Source organism: Tachyglossus aculeatus, chromosome 11 (genome assembly GCF_015852505.1).
Source record: "Tachyglossus aculeatus isolate mTacAcu1 chromosome 11, mTacAcu1.pri, whole genome shotgun sequence".
Classification (NCBI taxonomy): domain Eukaryota; kingdom Metazoa; phylum Chordata; class Mammalia; order Monotremata; family Tachyglossidae; genus Tachyglossus; species Tachyglossus aculeatus.
This window is the reverse complement of record NC_052076.1, coordinates 67,989,918-68,012,251: the sequence shown is the minus strand read 5'-3', so window position 1 is coordinate 68,012,251 and position 22,334 is coordinate 67,989,918. Positions and strand designations below refer to the sequence as shown.

The following is a 22,334-nucleotide window of genomic DNA, read 5'->3' as shown; positions in this document are numbered from 1 at the left end:
CTCTCTTCCTCCCTTCAAGGCCCTACTGAGAGCTCACCTCCTCCAGGAGGCCTTCCCAGACTGAGCCCCTTCCTTCCTCTCCCCCTCCTCCCCCTCTCCATCCCCCCCATCTTACCTCCTTCCCTTGCCCGCAGCACATGTATATATGCTTGTACATATCTATTACTCTATTTATTTATTTATTTATTTTACTTGTACATATCTATTCTATTTTATTTTGTTAGTAGGTTTGGTTTTGTTCTCGGTCTCCCCCTTTTAGACCGTGAGCCCACTGTTGGGTAGGGACTGTCTCTAGATGTTGCCAACTTGTACTTCCCAAGCGCTCAGTCCAGTGCTCTGCACACAGTAAGCGCTCAATAAATACGATTGATGATGATGATGATGATCTATTACTCTATTTATTTATTTATTTATTTATTTTGCTTGTACATACCTATTCTATTTATTTTATTTTGTTAGTAGGTTTGGTTTTGTTCTCGGTCTCCCCCTTTCAGACTGCGAGCCCACTGTTGGGTAGGGACTGTCTCTATGTGTTGCCAACTTGTACTTCCCAAGCGCTTAGTCCAGTGCTCTGCACATAGTAAGCGCTCAATAAATACGATTGATGATGATGATGATGATCTATTACTCTATTTATTTATTTATTTATTTATTTATTTTACTTGTACATATCTATTCTATTTTATTTTGTTAGTAGGTTTGGTTTTGTTCTCGGTCTCCCCCTTTCAGACTGCGAGCCCACTGTTGGGTAGGGACTGTCTCTAGATGTTGCCAACTTGTACTTCCCGAGCGCTCAGCCCAGTGCTCTGCACACAGTCAGCGCTCAGTAAATACGATTGATGATGATGATGATGAACGGACGAGTGGGCCGGAGGGAGGCGGAGCGGCGCGGTTGCGGCGGCGGGGCGGGGCGGCGACGTCACTGAGTCCCGGGCCCGGTGGGCATGGAGAGCGGCAGGGTGGCGGGGGGCACCGTGGAGGAGGAGGAGAAGGAGGAGGAGGTGGGGGGCACGGGCCGGTCCCCCCCGGTCCTCCGGTCCCCCCTCCGGTCCCTCCGGCTGCTGGGCACCGGGGCGGCCCTGGCCTGGGCCCTGTCGGCGCTGGCGCTGGCGGACGGTTGGCTGCTGGGCCTGCTGGGCGGGCTGCTGCTGGCCCTGGGCGGCTGGCTGGGCACCCGGGCCGCCCGGGCCCCCTCCTCCCGCCGCCTCCGCCTGGACCGCCTGCTCCTCCTCCTCCTCCATCTGCCCCCGGGTGACCCCCCGGACCCCCTCGGCCGCCGGCGGGCCCAGCGCCAGCTGCAGCGGGAGCTGCACCGCGCCGCCCAGAAGGTGCTGAGGGACTTCGTGGCCCCCTGGCACGGGGCACCGGGCTTCCAGGCCCAGGCGGCCGCCGCCCTCGGGGGGCTGGCCCGGGAGCTCCAACGCCGGCTGGGCCAGGGCCGCCGGGATGCCCTGCTCCGCCGGGTCCTGCTGCTGTGCGGGCACCACCTAAGGACCTACCTGCGGGCCCGGGCCGCCTCCCCGGACCGGCCCGCCGGCCTGTGGGAGGAGTACAGCCGCCTGGCCCCCCCGCACCCCGCCCTCAGGGCCCCCCACTGCGAGCTGCCCCACCTCCGGGCCCTGGCCGACCTCCTCCTGGGCGCCCTGGTGCCCGGGCCCCACCTGGACACCCGGACCGGACGCTTCGTGCTCGTCGAGCTCGTCGCCTGCAACGTGCTCCTGCCCCTCGTCGCCAAGCTGGCCGACCCCGACTGCATCCACCTGCTGCTGGCCGGGGGCTCCGCGCGGGCCCAGGACGGGTCCCCCGAGCCCGAGTCGCGGCCACCAGACAGCCCCACGCCGGCCCGGACGGACGGCGGGGTCGCCCGGGCCCAGGCGTCGCCCCACCGGGCCTGCCCGCCACGTGGCGGCAGGCCCCGCTTCCCGCCGGACGAGAGGCGTGAAGAAGAAGAAGGGCCGGGCGACGTCAACGAGGAGGAGGAAGACGCAGACGGGAGGAAGGCCGGAGTCCCACCCGCTCGCCTCCCGCAGGGTCGACCCTGGGGCCCCCTGTTCCCGTGCGAGGACTCGGAGCCGGACTCCCCGGCGTCCGAGCGGGGCAAGGACCCGGCCCCCGGGGCCCGCCTGTCCGACCAGCTGCGGGAGGCCCTGACGGCCCTGGTGGGGGCCGAGGCGGGCGAAGACGGGGCCGAGGAGACGGAGGACGGCGCGGGGCCGGGCACCGGGCTCGGCCCCTGTCCCGAAATCCAGATCGACGGGGAGCCGGAGGGGGGCGGGGAGCCCGGCCTTCAGAGGGACTCTCCCCGAGAGCCTTCCGGGCCTTGCCTGCCACGGCCCTCGACCCTGGCCGGGGAGCCGGACGGTGGCCACCCCCAGCCGTTGCTCTCCTCCTGCTCCCCTTCCGCGTCCTCCCCCACGGGACCCCCAAACCCCGTCCCCTTCAGCTTCGAGCCCCTGGCCAGCCCCGACGGCCCAGTAGTCATCCAGAACCTGCGGATCACGGGGACCATCGCGACACGGGAGCACAGCGGGACCGGCTTTCACCCGTACACGCTGTACACGGTGAAGGTGAGGCGGGCCGCCGGCCGCCCGGGACAGGGAGCGGGAGGGTTCAAGAGGGGGCGGGCGGGCTTGGACAGTCTCTGGGCGGGGGCCCCGGTCTTCATCCCCTCCGCCTCTCCCTCCGGCTGTAGCGAGGTGAGAAGGGAGGGGCGGCATTGGTGGCAAACCGCGTCTTGGCCTGCCTCCCCCCCGCCCCTTGTCCCGGTCGTTCCCCAGTACGAGACAGCTGTGGACGGTGGGAACGGCGGCGGTGCCCTGCAGCAGGTGGCCTACCACACGGTGAATCGGCGCTACCGCGAGTTCCTCAACCTGCAGACGCGGCTGGAGGAGAAACCCGACCTGCGGAAGTTCATCAAAAGTCAGTGTCCGTCGGGCCCCCACCACCCTCGCCCCTGCTCCTTCTGTGGTCTGGGACGGCCCAGCCAGCTGCCTGGGGCGGGGGCGGCGGAGGGACGCACCCCGCCACATCCCGCAGGGCCCGGGGCTTGGACGAGGAGAGTAGCCGGGATGGGGATCCGCTGACAAGCTCGGAGCGGGAGCCGGACCCCATGGGCCACGGTTCCGTCCCAGCACCCTTCCTCTCCTCAGAGGCCGGCGAGACTAGCATGGCCTCTTCCCGATAAGTATCGTGCTCCCCGAGCCCTCTTCCCCAGCTTGGCACGTGACTCTTCCCCCGAGCAAGGACCCGCTAAACTTTTACAAACTCCCCACTCAGCCCGGAGAGCAAAGAGGAGCGTGTCCTCCGCTTACCGTCCGTTTCTCACATGACCGTGTGTTTTCGGATCCCTTGGGCATCCCTTTGTCTATTCAGGGGATCCGAGCTTCTGGGAAATCAGATCAGACCTCAGGCCTGTCCTACATGGGGCTCCCAGTGTTAGAGGAAGGGAGAGCAGGGATCCTATCCCCGTTTTACAGATGAGGGGACTGAGGCCCGGAGAAGTCCAGGGATTTTGCCCGAGATTACACGTCAGGCCAGTAGTGGAGCTCAGGCCCACACTGGTTCCCCAGGCCATGCTGCCTCCCTGCCCTTATGTCAGGCAGTCAATCAAGTCGAGCACTTACTGTGTGCAGAGCACTGTACTGAGCACTTGGGAAAATCCAGTATAACCATATAAGATACATTCCCTGCCCACAGTGAGCTTACAGTCCAGAGGAAGAGACAGATGTTAATCTAGATAAATAAAACTACGGATGTGTACATAAGTGCTGTGGAGCTGTGGCGGGGGGGGGTATTCGGGGGAGCGGTGAATACATGGAGCAAGTCTAGGTGATGCAGAAGGGCGTAGGAGAAGAGGAAAGGGGAGCTTATTCAGGGAAGGCACCTCGGAGGAGACGTGCCTTCGGTAAGACTTTGAAGGTGGGGAGGGTAACTGTCGGTCAGATGTGAAGGGGCAGGGCGTTCCAGGTCCGAGGCAGGATGTGGGCAACAGTGAGAAGGTTGGCAGGAAAAGAGGGAAGTGTGCAGGCTGGGTTGTAGTTGGGAGAGTAAGGAGATAAGGACTGTTTTAAATGGGGGGAAAGATGGCCTCGGCATCTTTATTGAAAAACGATCCGTGCCCAGGAGTCAAGTATGGACTGTACTGGGGAGAAGATAAGAGACGGGGAGGTCAGCAAGGAGGCCGATACAGCAGTCAAGGCAGGATAGGATAAGTGCTTGGATTCACGTGGGAGCAGTGTGGATGGAGAGGAAAGGGGGGATTTTAGCAAAGGCCGAACTGACAGGATTTAGTGATGGGTTTTATTTGTGAGTGGCATGAGAGAGAGGAATCAAGGATGATGGTAGCCAAGGTTACGGGCTCGTGAGCCTGGAAGGATGGTGGTGCCATCTACAGTGATGGGAAAGTCAGAGAAAGTACATATTTTGTGTGGGTAGCTAAGGAGTTCTGTTTGGGACAAGTTAAGTTTGAGGTGTGGGTGGGACATCCACGTAGAGATGTCTTAAAGGCAGGAGGAGATGCAAGACTGCAGAGAGGGAGAGAGATTAGGGCTGGAGATGTAGATTTGGGGAGCATCCACATAAAGCTGGGAGTTGAAGCCATGGGAGCGAATGAGTTCTCCAAGGGAGAGGGTGTAGAAGGAGACTGAAAGCGAACCCAGAACTGAACCTCAAGTTAGGGGTGGGAGGCGGAAAAGGAGCCCATGTAAGAGGCTGACTATGAGCAGCCAGAGAGATAGATGGAGAACCATGAGAGGGTAGTGTCAGTGAAACTGAGGTTGAATAATATTTCCAGGAGAAGGGGGTGGTCCACAGCGTCGAAGGCTGACGAGTGGTCGAGGAGGATTAGGAGGGAGTGGAAGCTATTGGATTTGGCACGAAGCAGATCGTTGGTGTCCTCTGAGAGGGCGGTGTCTGTGGAGTGAAGGGGAAGGAAGCCAGATTGGAAGGGGTTGAGGAGAGAATTGGCAGGAAGTTGAGACAGTAGGTGTAGACGACTCAGTCAAGGAGTTCGGAGAGGAAAGGTAGGAGGGAGATGGGGGGATAACTGGAGGGACCCATGGGGTCAAGGGAGGGTTTTTTGTATTTTTTAGGATAGGGGAGACCTGGGCATGTCTGAAAGGAGTGGGGAAGAAGCCACTGGAGAGCCAACAGTTGAAGATGGCGGTTAGGGAAGGAAGAATGGACGGGACAAGTGTTGTTGTGTCTTACTGGCATATCTTCCAGAGGGCCCGGGGCTGGCCGAGAACCTCCAGTCAAGCCAAAGTCACTACCGGAGGGCAGCAGGAGCCTGCATTTGGTTGAGTAGCTTGACGCTGACGGCCAAAATGTGGGTTGAAAAGACCAATCCGTGGATTTCAGTAGCACATCCCAAGCTCCTCGGCCCCGCCTCGCGGGAGGCTGGGGAAATCCCCGGAAGAGCAGCTAGGGCTGTCCCGGCTCACGGGCAGTGGGAGGAGCCTGGCAGCACAGCGCGGTCAGTGTCGATTCATCTGTCGTTTAGACGTGAAGGGTCCCAAGAAGCTTTTTCCTGACCTCCCTTTCGGAAACATGGACAGCGACAGGGTGGAAGCCCGAAAGAGTCTCCTGGAGGCATTCCTGAAGGTGAGGCCCCGTTCTCTCCAGCACTCCAAGCTGTCCTGCAGTCAGGGGGACTTGCAGGAATGTCTGCCCTTGATTCATTCATTCAGTCAGTCATATTTATTGAGTGCTTACTGTGGGTGGAGCACTGTACTAAGCACTTGGGAGAGTACAGTAGAACAGGAAACACATTCCCTGCCCACATCGAGTTTACAGTCTAGAGGAGGAGACAGACGTTAATATCAATAAATAAATTACAGATATGTACACAAGTGCTGTGGGTCTGCGTGAGGGGAATGAATAAAGGGAGCAAGTCAGGGTAAATCTGCTGTGTGCGGAGTCCCGAGCCGAGGGCTTGGGAAGGTACTGTAGGGGCCGGGATCCCGATCCCTGCGCCCCGGGAGCTTATAGTCCTAATGGGATCGTGAGAGCAGGGAGTTCCCGCCTTTGCCTTCCGGAACACCCGTCGTTCATCCTGGACCCGACAGGCTGGTGCAAACCCCCCAGCCCCCACCAATCCCCCTGCGGCGGCCATTCCGTTTCCCGGCCGCCTCCTCCCAACGAGCAGCTGCGGTGGGAGGGAAAAGTTGGTGAGCATCCGGTCCGATTCGGCCATTGCCCTCTCTTACCGCTGCCACTGCCCCTAGGCCTGACTCAAGGCTTCTGGTCCTTGGTGCTCCCTGCTTCTGCTCTGCTGCAGGAGAATCACCCCCAGATCGGGCTCAACCCGTTCAGAGCACTGGGGTCAGCCGCTGCTTTTCTCTCTGAGCATCCCGAACATTGATTTGGTTCTGCTGTTTACAATCCACCTATCCATCAGTAGTATTTATTGAGCGCCTACCGTTGACAGCACTCCGTAATAAAACCCAGGGAGAGTACAACCGAAGCAAGAGACAAGGGGGTGGGAATGTGAACTAGATGAAGAAGCGAGTAGCGTACCTAGATTACTGCAGACCACCGATAAGTACATAGGTCAGTGCTGAGGATGGGTGGAAATTCATAAAGGATTGCAGGCCGTGGGTCAACAGGGCTGGGGTGGTGAGAGTTAGCCCTGGGAGACTTCCTGGAGGAAGCCTTTGAAGATGGGAAGAGCGGTGGCCTGATGGAGGGCTCGGCCAGGCTGACTTCTGGCCTCGTTTTGCTTCGACCAGTAGCTCTTTACAAGCTCACCAGGGAACAAGTCCTCTCCACAAGGGCGGCTGCCCCAGCAGGGCAGGTGGCTTATTCCCACCCGGCAGCAGAGTCGGGTCAGAGGCAGCCCCACTAACTCAGGGTCTACCAGCTTGGGCTCCTGGGGGGCAAGAGGGAAGACCCCAGGTCACTTGCCTTGTGGACAGTAGGGCCCTGGACACCTTTTTGCAGAGTTCAGAGTTGGGGCTGCCTTGGGCTGACCAGAAAATTGGTTTCCCCAAGCGTAGTCTCAGTCTGAGGGAGGCAGTTGAAAGAGGAGGAGGAGGATGCAGAAGCAAACCATCCACGAGCCCCATTGGGCCAGGGGAGGTCATCAGAAAGGGGACGAAGGGAGTTCCAGAACCCCTCAACAAGAGGATGGGGATGTCCTGGAGGGCAGCCTGGTGCCTCCAGCTGTTGTGATCCCGCCGCTGCTGGAGGCAGAGCCCTGCGCTAGATGGGCCGGTGATGCCCTCCGTCTTTGGCACGGGCCTGGCGGTGGCCTGTCTCCTTGAGTGAGGCGTTGCATTTTGACCCAGCTGGATCACAGGTGGGCCTCCGGAGGCTGATGTCCTTTCCAGGTTGACGCCACCAATCCCCTGGCCAGTGCCCATCAGAAGCCGTGCCTGTCACACGTTTGCTTCCAGTATCCCCTCTCTCCCGAACCGGGCGTTGAACAAGATGCCGTGATAAATCACGGAGGAAATAGAAGGTGTTGGCCACCCAATAGGGTAATGAGGTCAACACCGAAATGGGGACACACACTCAGGCAGGGAAGCCTAAGAGGATGCTGAAATGGTTACCCAAAGTCAGAAGAAAGGGATTTGGGGGAGCTGGGATGAGTAACAGCCCTTTTATCGGGGAAGGAAGGTGAAGGAAAGAGTAATCTGGGAAGACTTTAAGGAGGATGTGGGCTGTGGTGGAGCTTGGAAGGAGGGGAGGGATGCAGTCAGGCAGAGAGGTGGTGGAAGGGCATCTTAGGTGGGGGGAATGGCAAGGAGGCAGAGCAGTGAGTAGGAGGACCCCACTGGGACCAGCCCCGGGGTGCTGGGAGGGGCTGTCTACGTGGCAGGGCTAAGGGGATTGTTCCAGAGCAGCCCGGGGAGGGCCGGAGATCTAGAACCCATAATGCCCCTCCGTATCTTGCCTCGTAGCAATTGTGTGCCATCCCCGAGATCGCCAACAGCGAAGAGGTGCAGGAGTTCCTGGCCCTGAACACCGATGCCCGAATTGCCTTTGTCAAGAAACCATTCGCGATGTCCAGGATCGACAAGGTACTTGCAGCGTTTGGGAGGGATGGGAAGGGAAGGGGTGGGTGGTGACGCGGAGCCCTTCCTGGGACCCTAGGGGCCCAAGACAACGAGCCTAGTGCTTGGCGGGGCTACCGTGGGCCAGTGACTAGCCGCTGTGGGCCTCGGAGCCTGGGTCTGGGAAACGGGCGTAGGGGTGGGTAGCCCTCGCTTCGTGCACTAAGAGGCTACATGGAGTCGAGTGGAAGACGTGGGGTAGTTCTTCCATCTCGTCTCCCGAGAGGCAAGATGACGTGAATTCCGGCCCTCCCGTTTGGGCCTCCTCACAGTCTTTGGCGGCGCCATCCCTGCTCTCTCTATTTGGACCACGTGACTTTTTCTGGGTTGGCATTTCAGGGAAGCGGAGTGCCCCTAACAACGAAGGTGGGGGGAATGGGCACCAGATGACCATTGGCCAGCTCTCCTGAGGCCAAACAACGCAGCTTCCTGTGTGGTTTTGCTCTATATTCTGTTTTGATCATTCCTTTCCCCCTTCCTGTCTCTTCCAGGTTGGTCTTGTCTGTCTAAACTCAACAGCTAATTGAATCATAAAGCCTTAAAAGTAGCCTACTAGGGAAAAGTAGACTTGAAAGGCAGGATGCCTTGGCCATCCTGTCACACTTTGGGCCTCACGTTCTTTCTGCACGCAGAGTACTGTGCTGAGCACCTCTTTGTGTGCAGACCGTTCTGCTGAGCATCTGCATCCAGATTACTGGGCTGAAGGCCTGCTGCACGCAGAACCCTGTTCTGCGTGCAGAGCGCTCTGCTGAACACTTACTATGTGCAAAGGATGGTACTGAGCACCAACTGGGGCAGAGCAAGGTACCAGGCACTTGAGAGCATGAAGCAGGAGTGGAAGACAAGGGGCCAGGTGACAGGAGCTGCCCCTGGAGCTGGGCAGGGGTAGGGGGTCAGTGGGCGGGCACACGGTCGGGAAGAGTGGACTGCGAGTGGGAGCGGGTGACCGTAGGCCACTGTGCTCCTTGTCCAGATGGTGGTGAATGCCATCGTGGACACCCTGAAGACGGCATTTCCGCGCTCGGAGCCTCAGAGCCCGACCGAGGAGCTGAGCGAGGCCGAGTCGGAGACCAGGCACCAGACGGAAGGCAAAAAGTCCAACAAGTGAGAAGGTCCTGGGGCTTGGGCACTCTGCCCTGACCCTTGTTCTCCCCCTCTGTCCTGCCTCCCCTCCCCACCAAAACCTGTCGGGCTCCCCCGTGTGAAGGGGGCGAGGGGGGCAAGATGAGGACTGAGTTGGCATCTTCCCGGCTCCTGGACAGAGGCCACTGACCACTGTCTTGGAGCTGGAGGATCAGGGGCTGGGCGTGGTCAGCAGTGGGGAAGGTTTGTGGTCTCCCTGCTCGGTGGAAAAGCTCCAGAATCCACAACCTGAGGCAATCTTTTTTTCCCAGGAAGATGGCATCGTTGCCCGTCTTGGAAATAGGAGCCCAGCTGAAAGCTAGGCCCCCGACAAACTCATTTTGGGGGGGATCTTGTCCCAAAATAGCCTGGCACCAGCTTGTCAGGCACAATGGGGCCGTCGTGGTCCAAGCAGGGCACGGGAGGATCAGAGCAGACACCGGCCAGGTCGCTTGCTCGCTCAGACTTTCTCTTCCCGCGGCCGTGCCTCCCACCAGAGCCGATCCAGATCCCCGCTGTGAGGCCTCCGAGCCCCCGATGGAGGAAGTCGCCCCCTCCCCAGCCTGAAGGTCCCCCGTTCCCGAGGACCCCCACCCAGGCCGCACCAGTGGACCCGCGGGCCGGGTGGCAATTAGGCCAGCCTCGGTGCTGACCCCAAGCCCGGTTTGGGCCGGACAGAGTCTTTGGGCTTGTCAGGGTTGGGGAGAAGGGGCGCGTGGGGAGGTGGTAATTCTGAAAAGGTGGTGGCGAACCAGGAATCGTTTGGGGCTGGGGCGGCTCCTCAGGCCCGGGGTCCAGGAGGAGGGGCTGGCTTCACATAGGCACTGTGGCAAGTGCTAATGGTCCTGGGCTGCTTTTCCCTTCCCCAGGTCCAGGCTGAGGTTCCCATCCAGCAAGATCGCCCCTGCGGCAGAGGCCCAAGAGCAGATCCTCTATTGCTTGCGAGAGAGCAGCATGGTAAGATCAGGGTTTCCAGTCGGTCCAGGGACCGGGCAGAGGCTGGGGGGCTGGGGTCTCAGAGGCTGGCCTCCTCTCAGCGTGGGTGTTGGGAGGGGAGGAGAAGGGGGTGTAGGTTAGGAGACACTGAGACAAGGAGCAAGGCGGGCCGGGCAGAGCAGAGAGCACCTGGAGCAGGGGACCTGGCCTTCGAAGAGGTTCTGGTTCTACCCGACGCAGGGCCTGGGGGAGCACTGAGTTTCTGAGCCGAGCCGGCTGCGGGGGGCCGGCGAGGGGAGGACCTTGGGTACCGGCTCTGCTCCCCGACCCGTCGCTGTGCACCTAGGAGGCGGACACCTTGCCCCTGGCCGGGATGGAGTCTTTCATCGAAAAGCAGGAGAAGCTGCTTGCAGCCTGCGCCGGCCCGGCCCCGGGGGAGGCAGCCGAGTCACCCCCCAGCGGGAGACCGGACGGAACCGGTGGAGATGCCAAGGATGCCGCCCCACAGCCCCTGGACCGGACCGACCACGAGGCAGGTCAGTGTCAACGGGAGGGGACCAGAGGGGACATCTCAGAGTCATCGGCACTGGCAGTGCTGCTGTGCAGAGTGACCAGAGGGCACGTGTCAAGATCACCAGCATCGTCAGTGGTGTTGCTCCAGCCAAGTGCAGAGCACTGTTCCGAGCGCTGGGGAGAGTCTAGGAGAGGCCGCACATGCATTCCCTGCCCTCAAGGAGCTCACCTCTTAACGGGGGAGACAGAAATCAGTCGATCGATCGTATTTATCGAGCGCTTACTGTGCGCAGGGCACTGAACTAAGCGCTTGGGTGAATACAACCCAAAAGTGTAATAAACACATTCCCTGCCCTACAGCAGGCTTACAGTCTAGAGCGGGAGATCCCCAGAAGACGGAGCAGGAAGAAGAACAAGGATGCCCCACGGGGAAAAGGGCAAACGTTTCCGACAAAATACCCAAAATGGACCTGCCTACCCCAACGTGGACGGTGGGCATAAAATACGTAGGCACTCAGGGTAACTCCTGGGTTGACGCCACTGGGGTGTCGTGAGTTCAGGGAAGGCTTTCTGGAGGAGGCGAGGTTACCGGAGGATTTGGAAGTTGGGAAGAACTGCTGCCTGGTGAATTGGGGTTGGGGGGAATGGGGCGTCAGGCCGGGGGAACAGCAGGAGCAGGAGAGTGGGGTGCGGTTTGGGGGAGGGTTTAGGGAGGAATAAAGAAAGCGAACAAAGTATCTGATGGAGAGCTGATAGATGAGTTGAGGACAGCAGGTGGGGAAGTCTTCAGAGCCAGTGTGAGGTGTTCATTCGTGGTTTCTCTTCTAGACTGTAAGCTTGTTGAAGGCAGGGACCGTGTCTACCGATTCTGTTATATTGTACTCTCCCGTTTGCGTAGTACGGTGCCCAGCACATGATAAGCGCTCGATAAACCCGATTGATTAAAGTGGAAGGAAACAGCAGCCGTCGGGAGAGACGTGTCCAGCCGCGCTTCAGGAAAATAGTCCAGGCGGCAGCTGGCCGTACAGACTGAGCTGGGGGAGGCTGGGCTCTGGGAGAGAGCAGGGAGGAGGCATGTACTGGCTTCTCTGAGCCCTGGGGACCCCAAAAGCGAGCCCCACACCTGGACAGGTCCGTGGGACAGGCAGTCCAATCAGAGAGTGGGATATCTGAGGCAACTAGGAAGGTCTATAACCTGTCTAGGCCTGGAATCACCGCCGTGGGGGTCAGCCTTCAGTCCGGCACCCACAAGGGCCCCCCGGAGCCAGAGTTTGGGCTCTTGTATTCTGGCCTGCTTCCCAGCACTGTCAGTCAACCTGCTGGGTCTTCAGAGCGAGCTTAAGTGCGCAGCAGGTACTGAGCCCTTCCTTCCTCCCCTCCCGTGACTCCTTTTTCCCCCTCTCCTTCCCTCCCTCCTCCTCTCTGCAGAGCACTGCCCTGGGCGCTTGGGAATGTGCAGTAGAAGTGGCACTTCTCTGGTAGTCACAAAGCTTCTCAGGACTCCCTGGGCGGGAGCCACATGGCACTGGGTTCCCATAGCCACACCCTCCCCGAAAGGAGACGACACCTGTAGGCTGATTGCCACGTGTCTTTCTCTCTCTGGGCTTGCCACGGCAGTGAGGAAGGTGGAAATACTGTCGGACTTGGGAGCTGTCCGAGATGCCCTGGCCTCTGCCCCAAAGGGTTTTGACTTGGCCTGGCTGGGACCCCGAAGGACATTACAAAGCGGGAGATGCGAAAGGTTGTAGTTTGGCTTTTTCCCCTTGAATTGCTCCCCGTTGCTTGTAATGCCTATGATTTCACTCCGCAGTGGCCCTCTTCTCTACCCCTTTATAATCTTCACTTCCTGGGTGCCATCCAGTTTTGTCTACATCGTCAGGAAGGAGAGGCAGAGATGGGTATTACTGAGGAGGCAGTAAGCTCCCCGTGGGCAGGGAATGTGTCTGTTTGTTGTATATTGTTCTCTCCCAAGAGCTTAGAATAGTGCTTTGCCTACAGTAAGTAGTCAAATACACTTGAATGAATCCCGGGCTTGACCTGGAAGAGCATGGCTTAGTGAAATTAATCAATCAATCAATCAGTCGTATTTATTGGGCGCTTACTGTGTGCAGAGCTCTGTACTAAGCACTTGGGAAGTACAAGCTGGCAACATATAGAGACAGTCCCTACCCAACAGTGGGCTCACAGTCTAGAAGGGGGAGACAAAGAACAAAACCAAACATACTAACAAAATAAAATAAATAGAATAGGTAGGTACAAGTAAAATAAATAAATAAATAGAGTAATAAATATGTACAAACATATATACATATATACAGGTGCTGTGGGGAAGGGAAGGAGGTAAGATGGGGGGATGGAGAGGGGGACGAGGGGGAGAGGAAGGAAGGGGTTCAGTCTGGGAAGGCCTCCTGGAGGAGATGAGCTCTCAGTAGGGCCTTGAAGGGAAGAAGAGAGCTAGCTTGGCGGATGGGCAGAGGGAGGGCATTCCAGGCCCAGGGGAGGACGTGGGAGTGAAAGGTCAGAGGACCTGGGTTCTAATCCCAGCGCTGCTACTTGCCTGCTTTGTGACTTCGGGTAAGTCACTTCACTTCTCTGCACCTCAGTTCCTTCATCTGCAGAAAGTGGGTTCATACCTGTTTTCCCTCCTACCATGGACATCTTGTATCTACCACAACGCTTAGTACAGTGCTTGACACATAGTAAATGCTTAACAAATAACACGGGGCAGGCGGCAAAGCGGCCAGGAGGGCCGGGCCCTATGTTCCACCTCCTCTTAGGGGACAGCACATAAACTGTGTCCTGCCTGGGAAGACCCAGGGAGTGGAGTACCCTGGCTGGAACGGGCCTCTGGAAATCTCGGCATCAGGAGACTGGACTCCAGTCCAGCCTCTGCCACTGACAGACGGTCCATTCCCCTCTCTGGGCCTCAGCATTACCACCTGTAGATTGGGGAAGGGCTTTTCAAACAAGGATATTTACTGGGCTCTCACTGTGTGCAGAGTACTGTACTGAACACTTGGGAGAGTACCACACAACAGAGTTGATAGACACATTCTCTGCCCACAATGTGCTTACAGTCTAGAGGGAGAGACAGACATTAATATAAATACGTAATTTATTATATAAAGTTTATATGAAGGGGGAGAGATTTGCAGGCCAGAGGGAGGACGTAGGCAAGGGGCGGCAGCGGGGTGGATGAGGTTGAGCCAAAGTGGCCCTCCCTCCTCGATCACATCCTTCCTCTCCGTATCCCTGGGAAACACAGGTGACATATAGGGTGGGTTGGTGCCCCGGGGGAGAGTTCAGGGCTTCAGGGAGAAACGTTTGCCCCTGTCTCCGAACACTGGCTGGGAACCCGGCACTCTGGGCTCAAGCACGTTGTGATGTTTACTGAGCACCTCCTCTTCATTATCAGCGATATTCATTGAGCGCCGACTGTGTGCAGAGCACTGTACTGAGCGCCTGGGGGAGGACAGTAGGGGCTGCCTCTATATGTTGCCAACTTGTACTTCCCAAGCGCTTAGTACGGTGCTCTGCACACAGTAAGCGCTCAATAAATACGATTGATGATGATGGTGATGACAGTACAACAGGGCTGGTAGACCCGTTCCCTGCTCACAATGAGCTGACAGTCTAGAGGAGGAGATGGAGAAATCCTGAGGGAAGAGGCCTGTATTAGCTCTTGGGAGAGTGCAGCAGAAGCCAGGCGCGTGATTCCTGGCCTCAAGGAGCTGACAGTCTAATGGGGGCAGATGGAGAAAATGAAGTATAAATAGTGGGGGGCAAAAGGAAAAACAACGTGTTTTCAGTGCACTGTGATGGCCACAAGGTGGCAGCTTTACCCGGGAAGCCAAGGCACCAGGACCAGGGGCCTTGGACCAGGATGCCCTCCCTCCCCTCTGCTCCCCTGTCCCCCCCTCAAGGTCCCCAGGCATTCAAGTCCAGACCCAACTCCATCCTGGTCGAAGCCCCAGACCCGTCTCTGACCCCCGCTCCCAGCTCAGACGGCCTCTGGGATCGTCTCCTGGCTTGCCCCGGTCTGAAGCCGGCACCGGGAACTCCCAGAAAGGCCAGGGCATCGTGGGGAGAGCCTCCTCTGGGCGGCAGAGACCACCGGCTCTTTGGCTCCGCCGGAGGGGCTGAGTCCAGGCCGGCGGAGAGAACGGAAGTTCGGGGACAAGCTTGGGGCACAGAATGGGGGCACGTGGCAGGAAAATGGGCAGCGGTCCCCCTAAACCCTCCTTTAGAGCTGAGGGCGGGGGGGGCCTCCATTTATTCAGTCGTATTTATTGAGCGCTTACTGTGTGCAGAGCACTGTGCTAAGTGCTTGGGAAGTACAAATTGGCAACATATAGAGACGGTCCCTACCCAACAACGGGCTCACCGTCTAGAAGGGGGGAGACAGACAAAAGCAAAACGAGTAGATAGGTGTCAGTACCATCAGGATAAATAGATCTATAGCAATGTACCCAGCATTAATAAAATAAGTATAGTAAATATGTACAAGTAAAATAAATAGAGTAATAAGTACGTACAAATATACACGTGTTGTGGGGAGGGGATGGGGGCAGGGTGGGGGGGCGATTGCGGGGGGGAGGAGGAGGAGAGAGGAAAAAAGGGGGGCTCAGTCAGGGAAAGACTCCTGGAGGAGGTGAGCTCTCAGTAGAGCTTTGAAGGGAGGAAGAGAGCTAGTTCTACTCTTTCCTGTAGAGCTTAGGGGAACCAGCCCTATTTTTTTTATGCTGTTTGTTAAATGTTGTGTGCCGTGCTAAGCACTGGGGCAGATACAAACTAGTCAGATTGGACACAGTTCCTGTTCCACATGGGGTCACAGTCTTAGTCTGCATTTTATAGATGAGATAATTGGGGCCAAGAGGAGTTAGGTCACTTGCCCAAAGTCACACAGCAGGTATCAGAGCCGGGATCAGATCCCTGGTCCTTCTGACCTCCAGGCCCGTACTCTATCCACTAGGTCACGCTGCTTCTTTCTGCCCCATGCCCCCTGACTTTAGCCCTCCCAACCCTGGGGTTGGTGACCCACACGGGTAGGTATTCCTAGCAACATCTGGAGATTCCAGGGCAGCCAAGATCATTCCCCCAGTGATCCCGAGTGATCCCGATCCCGATCCCGGGTGATCGGTGATCCCGAGACTGAGCCGGCCGGGCAGCCCCAGGGTCCGACTGCAGAAGACGTTCCTTCCCCCCCAAAGAGAGGAGGGCTGGGCCCATCCACCCCGCTCCCATACTGCAGGCTGGCAAACGAGGCCATTGAGAGGGCAGAACTTCTACGTGTAATTAATTTTGACATTTGTCTCCCCCGCTAGATTGTAGGCTCTGGTGGGGTGGGAATCGTGGCTACCATCTCCATTGTAGTGAACTCTCCCAAGCACTTAGCACAGTGCTGTGCACCAGGAAGCGATCAATAAGTCCCACTGATTGAGTGGGTAGCCATCCCGGAGCTGTGTGGAATCTCGTGCTAGGTCCTGGGGGCCAGTGGAGCTGGGGGCAGAGGATTGGCAATCCGTTGCCACGGTGCAGATACTGCATGCTCTAGAGGGCTGGTGCTAGGAGATTATTCATTCAGTCTTATTTATTGAGCGCTTTCTGTGTGCAGAGCACTGTACTGAGTGCTTGGGAAAGAACAATGTAATAATAAAGAGCGACATTCCCTGCCCTTAATGAGCTCACAATCTAGCGTAGGGGAGACAGACATCAATACAAATAAATACAATTACAGCTATGTACATAAGTGCTTTGGGATCGAGATGGGAGAAGAGCAAAGGAAAGAAGTCAGGGTGATGCAGAAAGGAGTGGGAGAGGAGGAAAAGCGAGGCTTCGTCTGGGAAGGCCTCTTGGAGGAGCAGTGTCTTCAATAAAGCTTTGAAGCAGGGGAGAGTGGTTGTCTGTCAGATTAGAGGAAGGAGGGCATTCCAGGCCAGAGGCAGGATGCGGACCAAGGGTCGGTGACAAGACAGGCGAGATTGAGGCCCAGTGAGAAGGTGTGGGTTGTAGAAGAAGTGAAGTCGGGTAGGAAGGGGCAAGTTGATGGAGTGCTTTAAAGCCAAAGAGCAGGCCCCCACTCTCAAGCCCCTGTCCTCAGGCTGCTTACTACAGCCCCCGGTGGGGTGACACCCGGCATCCTGAGAGCTGGTCGTGATAAGGGGGCTGCGACGGATGAGGGGTGACGGGAGAGAGGGGCTTTACTCTCAAGGCAAGTTACTCCCTGCACCTATTCTCTCATCACTGACATCCATTTCATAGTCAAGTCCCCATAATTCAGTTTCTCAGAAGGGGATGAGATAGACAGTGACAATCCCTGATTTTATCCTGCCTATCGCCACCTGTCTGGCTTTCCCACAAGCTATTGCCAGCCACAGAAGAATCCTTTGGGGACTAAGGATATACAGGATGACACTGAATACAGGACTGTGGGCACAAGAAGGTTTGACCCATCTGTACAATTAAGGACCCAGGGTCTTCTCAGGCTCACAGTCGAGTCAAACAGGAACCAGTGCCCTGCACAGAGCCTCAGCCCCCATTTCCAGCACCAGCTTCTGTGTCAGCAGTGGCATCCTCTTCCTCACTGCTCTCCCCCGGTACCCAGCCCAACACCCCCATTCACACACACACCCTCTATCTCACCAAAAAACAAAACAAAAAACCCCAAAACCCAACACCTTCCAGTTAAGGTGTAGCAGTACAGCCCACGGCTGCACCTCAATGGTGGGGCAGGTCTGAGAATTGACCTGATAGTCCAAATGGTGGAGGGATCGTCGACCCCACTAATATCACTATTTTAATGTTAAATGTAATCAGCGCATATAATTTTAGTAGTGGGAGAGTAGTCTGTGTTCCTCAGTGGGCTCACAATCTAATAGGAATCCATCAGTTAATCAATAGTATTGATTGAACACTTACTGTGTGCAGGACACTGTAGTAGGCTCTTGGTAAAGTACAGTAGAACATGGTATAATAATAAAAAATGATAATTGTGGTATTTATGAAGCCCTTATTATTTTCCAAGCGCTGTACTAAGTTTAATCAGGTCAGATATAGTTCCTGTCCCACAGGGACTCATAGACAAAGTTGGAAGGAGAACAGATGTGACGTAGTGGTAAAACCACAGGCCTGGAAATCAGGAGGACCTGGGTTCTAATCCCAGATCCTTCATCTGTCTACTGAGTGAGCTTGGGCAAGTCACTTCACTTCTCTGTGCCCCAGTTACCGCATCTGTAGAATAGGGATTAAGAGTGTGAGCCTCATGTGGGACAGGGACTGTGTCCAACCAAATTTGCTTGTACCCACCTCAGCACTCAGGACATTGCCTTGAGCATAGAAAGAACTTGACAAATACTATAATTATTATTACTGTTGAGAACAGTTTCACTTGCTTATCAATCAATCAATGGTAGTTGTGCACGTGAAGTATTATGTTAAGTGCTTACTGTCTTACAACTGCAACCTCATATGAAAGTTTCATCTGGTGTTTAAGCCCTGCGATTGATGCTCCAGAGATTCTCCCCAAGATCCGGAGCAATGGTGTCTTATCCAAAGAAACGATGTCTTGGAGAGAAAGCAAGTTGAAGAAAAAGCATTTAGGCATAGAGAGGGTGTATGGGTGGGATCTGTGACCTTGGACATTTGATATTCAACCCCCCTCAATCACACAGCACTTATGTACATATCTGTAAATTCTATATTATAAATTACTTATTCATTTATATTAATGTCTGTCTCCCTTTCTAGACTGTAAGCTTGTTATAGGCAGGAAACATGTCTACTAACTCAGTTGTATAATACAGTGCCCTGCACAATGTAAGTGTGCAATAAGTACCATTGATTGATTGATCCCAGATTTTAAAAGGAGGTAAGGACTCAAGGGACCCAAGTGGTTCAGTCTTCTAAACCAGGCAGAACCTAATCCTGTTTTTAAATATCTTCTGGGACCGAGACTATATAAACACCCCTCCTAACCTGAGACAAATTCAAGAGGTTCTTTCCGATGTCTCTACCAAATTATTCTAGATACAACAGAGGAGAAATAGGTTGTGAAGGAGGTCAGGGTGGGGTCTGGCCAAGGGGAGTAATGTGTTCCCGAGGTTGATGGAGCAGGAGATCAAAATCTTCATTACCACCAGCCCAACCCTGATGCCCCGAGGAGAGTTTCCGTGCAGTCAAGGAGTGCAAAAAGGCCAGCTTGGGGCTGTTTCACCTGCTGTACACCCAGAGTATTTATGGACTCCTTAATTCAGAGCTGTGAGCACACCAGGTTCTCTGTAAATGCTCTGGATCAAAGGATGGTGGAACAGCCGGTACAATAGGGAACAATGTTTCTGTGGGGCCCACGTTGACCTTTGCGGCCACACATGCTCTCGTAGGTGAATGTCACCGTCCAGTGGTGTTTTCTTTAAGTGTCTACGTGTGTGCATTTCTATACATATTAAGCATTTAGGAGAGTACAGTGAATTTAGGAGACATGACCCCTTCAAGCAACTGGCAGTCTAATGTGGGGGGGCGGGGGGCGGGGGAAATAGATACATAAATCAGGTGCAGGTAGAAAGAAGTCATAAGCATTATACACGAGCTGTGTGGGTGGGTAGGGGTTGTGAGTATTCAGGGGGTCTTGGGATGGGACCCGCTCACCCCCTGACCCCTCTCTGCTCGCCTCTGCCCCTCTGCAGAGTCCGAGACAGCCCTGGCAGACACGGCTCTGGACCTCCTCCTCCTGCTGATGAGGGAGCAGTGGACGTGGCTGTGTACGGAGAACATGCAGAAAATGCTGCACCTCCTCTTTGGGACCTACATCCAGGCGTGAGTCTCCCGGCCATCCCCGGCCTCCTCGGGGTCGCGGGGCGGGGACCCCCGGCAGCCTCTGGGCTGCGGGAGGCAGCCGGCCAAGGGTGAGGATCTGAGAGAGCGTGGCATGTGAGCTCCCCAGCTAGTAGTTCTGCCTCCATGTGCTGTGTGGCTGGTGGCCAGGCGGTTGTCTGGCAGATGAGCAGGTCAACGCCTCGAGTGTCTGAGGGCTCGGCTCTCCGTCGCCTTCCTTCCTCCGGCCGGGCCTGGCCAGCGGCCTGGGCTGTGGTCAGGGCCTGAGCGCCGCTCCCCATCCTAGGGGGAAGTGGGCAGCCCAGCAGTGGACCGGTCTCCCATGGGCCCGGGGGTCCACCAGTTCTGGGACTGTCCATAGCCTGGGTTCTGCAGGCAGGAGAGGAGGGCATGTTTGAGTGTTGGCGTGCGGAAGAGATTGGGGATAGATGGGGGGGCTTAAGAGGGGCTGGTCAGAGGAGGTGGTCCGAGGAACCTGGCAGGGCAGGCTGATGGTTGGGGAGTCTGGTCGGGGGGAAGCCGCCCAGAGGCACACGGGCTGGCTTGGGACCACAGCGGGTGTAAATCCCTGTCGGCGTTTGTGACGGCTCCCAGCCGGTGTTGGAGTGCGCGGTGAGGTGCCAGTTGTCAGCACCCGCTGGGATGATGGCAGTCAGATCACCTTTTGTCCCCCTCCAGCACCCGGGCCATCTTCAAAGTCCAGCCCAGGCCCGATCAACATTTTGGTTTGGCCCTTTCTGATTGGCCACCACCCCCCTTGATGCACGTGTGTGGGGTGGTTGGTAGCAGGAAGCTTGTCGGGTGGTCGGGGTGGGGCCCTGGCTTCTGGGAGCCCTGCACAGGGAGGATAGAGAGCAGACCCTGTCCCTTGCCGGCTTCCCCTGCTGATCCACCCTGGCCAACCTCGGCCAACTCTGGCCAGGCCTTGCCTTTCCCGGGGCCTGGGGCGGCTTAGCAGCTGGTCCCAGCCCCTCAGAGCCCATTCCCAGCCCCCAGAGCAGGAGCAGCGCACGCCCGGAACACGGGTCTGAGCTTCTCATGGGAGCAGAACATGGGTCCCTAGGTCTGGACTCGGGGGTTGGGGGAGTCCCCTTCCAGGTGGAGCAGGGAGCAAAACCAAGACTCACCCCTGACACATTTGCTCAGCTTTCCCCTCCCAGGGCCCAGATGCTGGTCCGACCTGATCTGTGCTGGAGGAGACCTCCAGAAGCCTCCTTGCTCCCACCCCACCTGTTCTCTCATTATCATCAAAAATGGGGTGTACGTGAAGCACTTATGAAGTGACAAGTCCCGAGGGAACGAGGTCAGACTCTGTCCCGTTACCACATGGAGTTCACGGTCTAAGGCAGAGGGAGGACCGCTATATATAACTTGCATTTTACAGATGAGGAAACTGAGGCACAGAGCAGTTGGTTGGTGGGTTCGTGTCCATTAGAACCCAAGAGACCTGTCTTCTAATCCCAGCTTGTCTATGACCTGCCGTCTGGCCTCGGGCAAGTCACTTAGCCTCTCTGTGTCTGTCCCTCATCTGGAAACTGGGGATGAAATGACTGCGCGTGTTCTCTCTCTCTCCCATTTGGGGGACAGGGATGGTGTCTACTCCAGTTGTCTTCTACACCTAACCTAGTGCTTAGCATAGTGCCGGAGACAGAGAAAGGACCCTGTAGATGCCCTCAATAACTTATTAACCCCACCCACTGAGTCCCGGAAAGGCCGGGCCCCCCACCCCACCCCCTTACAGATGAAAGTCGGCTTCTAAGGGCCGTGAAAAGAAAGAGCGAGCGCCACAGAGCTCAAAGAAATTAGGCAGTGAGCCTAAATCATTCCGGCTGCCCGACTTGCGCTTTTGTCTGTAGTCTTCTTGAGACACCGTACGTGATGCCAGCTCAGCTTTGAAACCTGTCCAGAAAGTCCTTCCTTGGGGGCTGACCTAATGCCTCTTTTTCCAACCGAAGAGCTGGAAGCCTCGCTGGCCACAGGCCCAGGCGTAGTGTCCAGCTGCCCTCAGCTGTCCCTTCTCTGGGGAGCAGTGGTCAGCCCGGTTCCCCACGCCCCCAGGCCCCGTCTCTCCCCCTCACCCCTCCCCATCTCCGTTCTCTCTCTTAGTGCCCGGCCTTGGGCGTGAGACCACTCAGCAGTCCCGGCTGCCCACTGGCAGGGCTGCCCTCGGTGGGCATGTTGGGGGAGCAGAGCTGATGGGGTGCAGTTGGCAGGGGAGCGGAGCTAACGAGGGAGGGCGGTTGATGGGGAGCAGGGGTGATGGGGGCGACTCAGGCTGGGGCCGAGCTGAGACGAGGCATTTCCCCTGGTTGGCAGACATTCCTCCGCGGGAGCACCCGAGCTCATCGGGCCGCGCATCTGGGGGCCCGGCCGGCTCCGCCTCCGCCCCCGCCCCGAACGGACACAGCGGGAGCACGGCCGGACCCTCGGGTCAGCCGCGTTGGCCGCTCGTGACGGTTCCGGGCCTTTTATTTTTAAGCCAGCTGACGTAACCTCAACCGGCTTCTCCAAACCCGGCCCCGGGAGCCGTGCAGCGGCCAGAGACCTGATCCAGCCGGGCACGGGGTCATGCCTGGTGCCCTGCCCTGCCCTGCCCTGCCCGGCCTGCCGACAGTCCCGCCCCCTAGCCCACAGCCCCCACCACCATCTCTGCCACCCGGGCACCCTGGCCCTGGGCCTTGCAGCCACCATCTCTGGGGGGCGGCTTTTAGGCCAGCATCAGCTCTTAAGTGGCAAATGTCCAAGATAAGCCCTAGTGTAGGGGGGCAGGGCTGGACCCCACTCACGGCCCTCTCCTGGGGTTCTGTGGCCTTAGGGTTCCTTTGCCGCCTCAGATTGGGTCAGCCTCCTCAGGGTCCAATCCCTCCGCACTCCAGGCCC

At 57.1% G+C, this 22,334-nt stretch overlaps 1 protein-coding gene across 1 annotated transcript in view; it reads left to right on the top strand.

The window, feature by feature from the left end:
• Positions 1 to 944: 944 nt before the first annotated feature.
• SNX19 (sorting nexin 19) overlaps positions 945 to 22,334 on the top strand; it is a 54,032-nt gene continuing 32,642 nt past the window's right edge. Inside the window, exons 1-9 of the mRNA XM_038754343.1 lie at positions 945 to 1,178; positions 1,221 to 2,567; positions 2,778 to 2,919; positions 5,501 to 5,601; positions 7,902 to 8,021; positions 9,028 to 9,158; positions 10,046 to 10,133; positions 10,459 to 10,648; positions 19,307 to 19,436. Of these exons, the coding sequence (XP_038610271.1) occupies positions 945 to 1,178; positions 1,221 to 2,567; positions 2,778 to 2,919; positions 5,501 to 5,601; positions 7,902 to 8,021; positions 9,028 to 9,158; positions 10,046 to 10,133; positions 10,459 to 10,648; positions 19,307 to 19,436 (2,483 nt within the window). The remainder of the gene's footprint in view (positions 1,179 to 1,220; positions 2,568 to 2,777; positions 2,920 to 5,500; positions 5,602 to 7,901; positions 8,022 to 9,027; positions 9,159 to 10,045; positions 10,134 to 10,458; positions 10,649 to 19,306; positions 19,437 to 22,334) is intronic.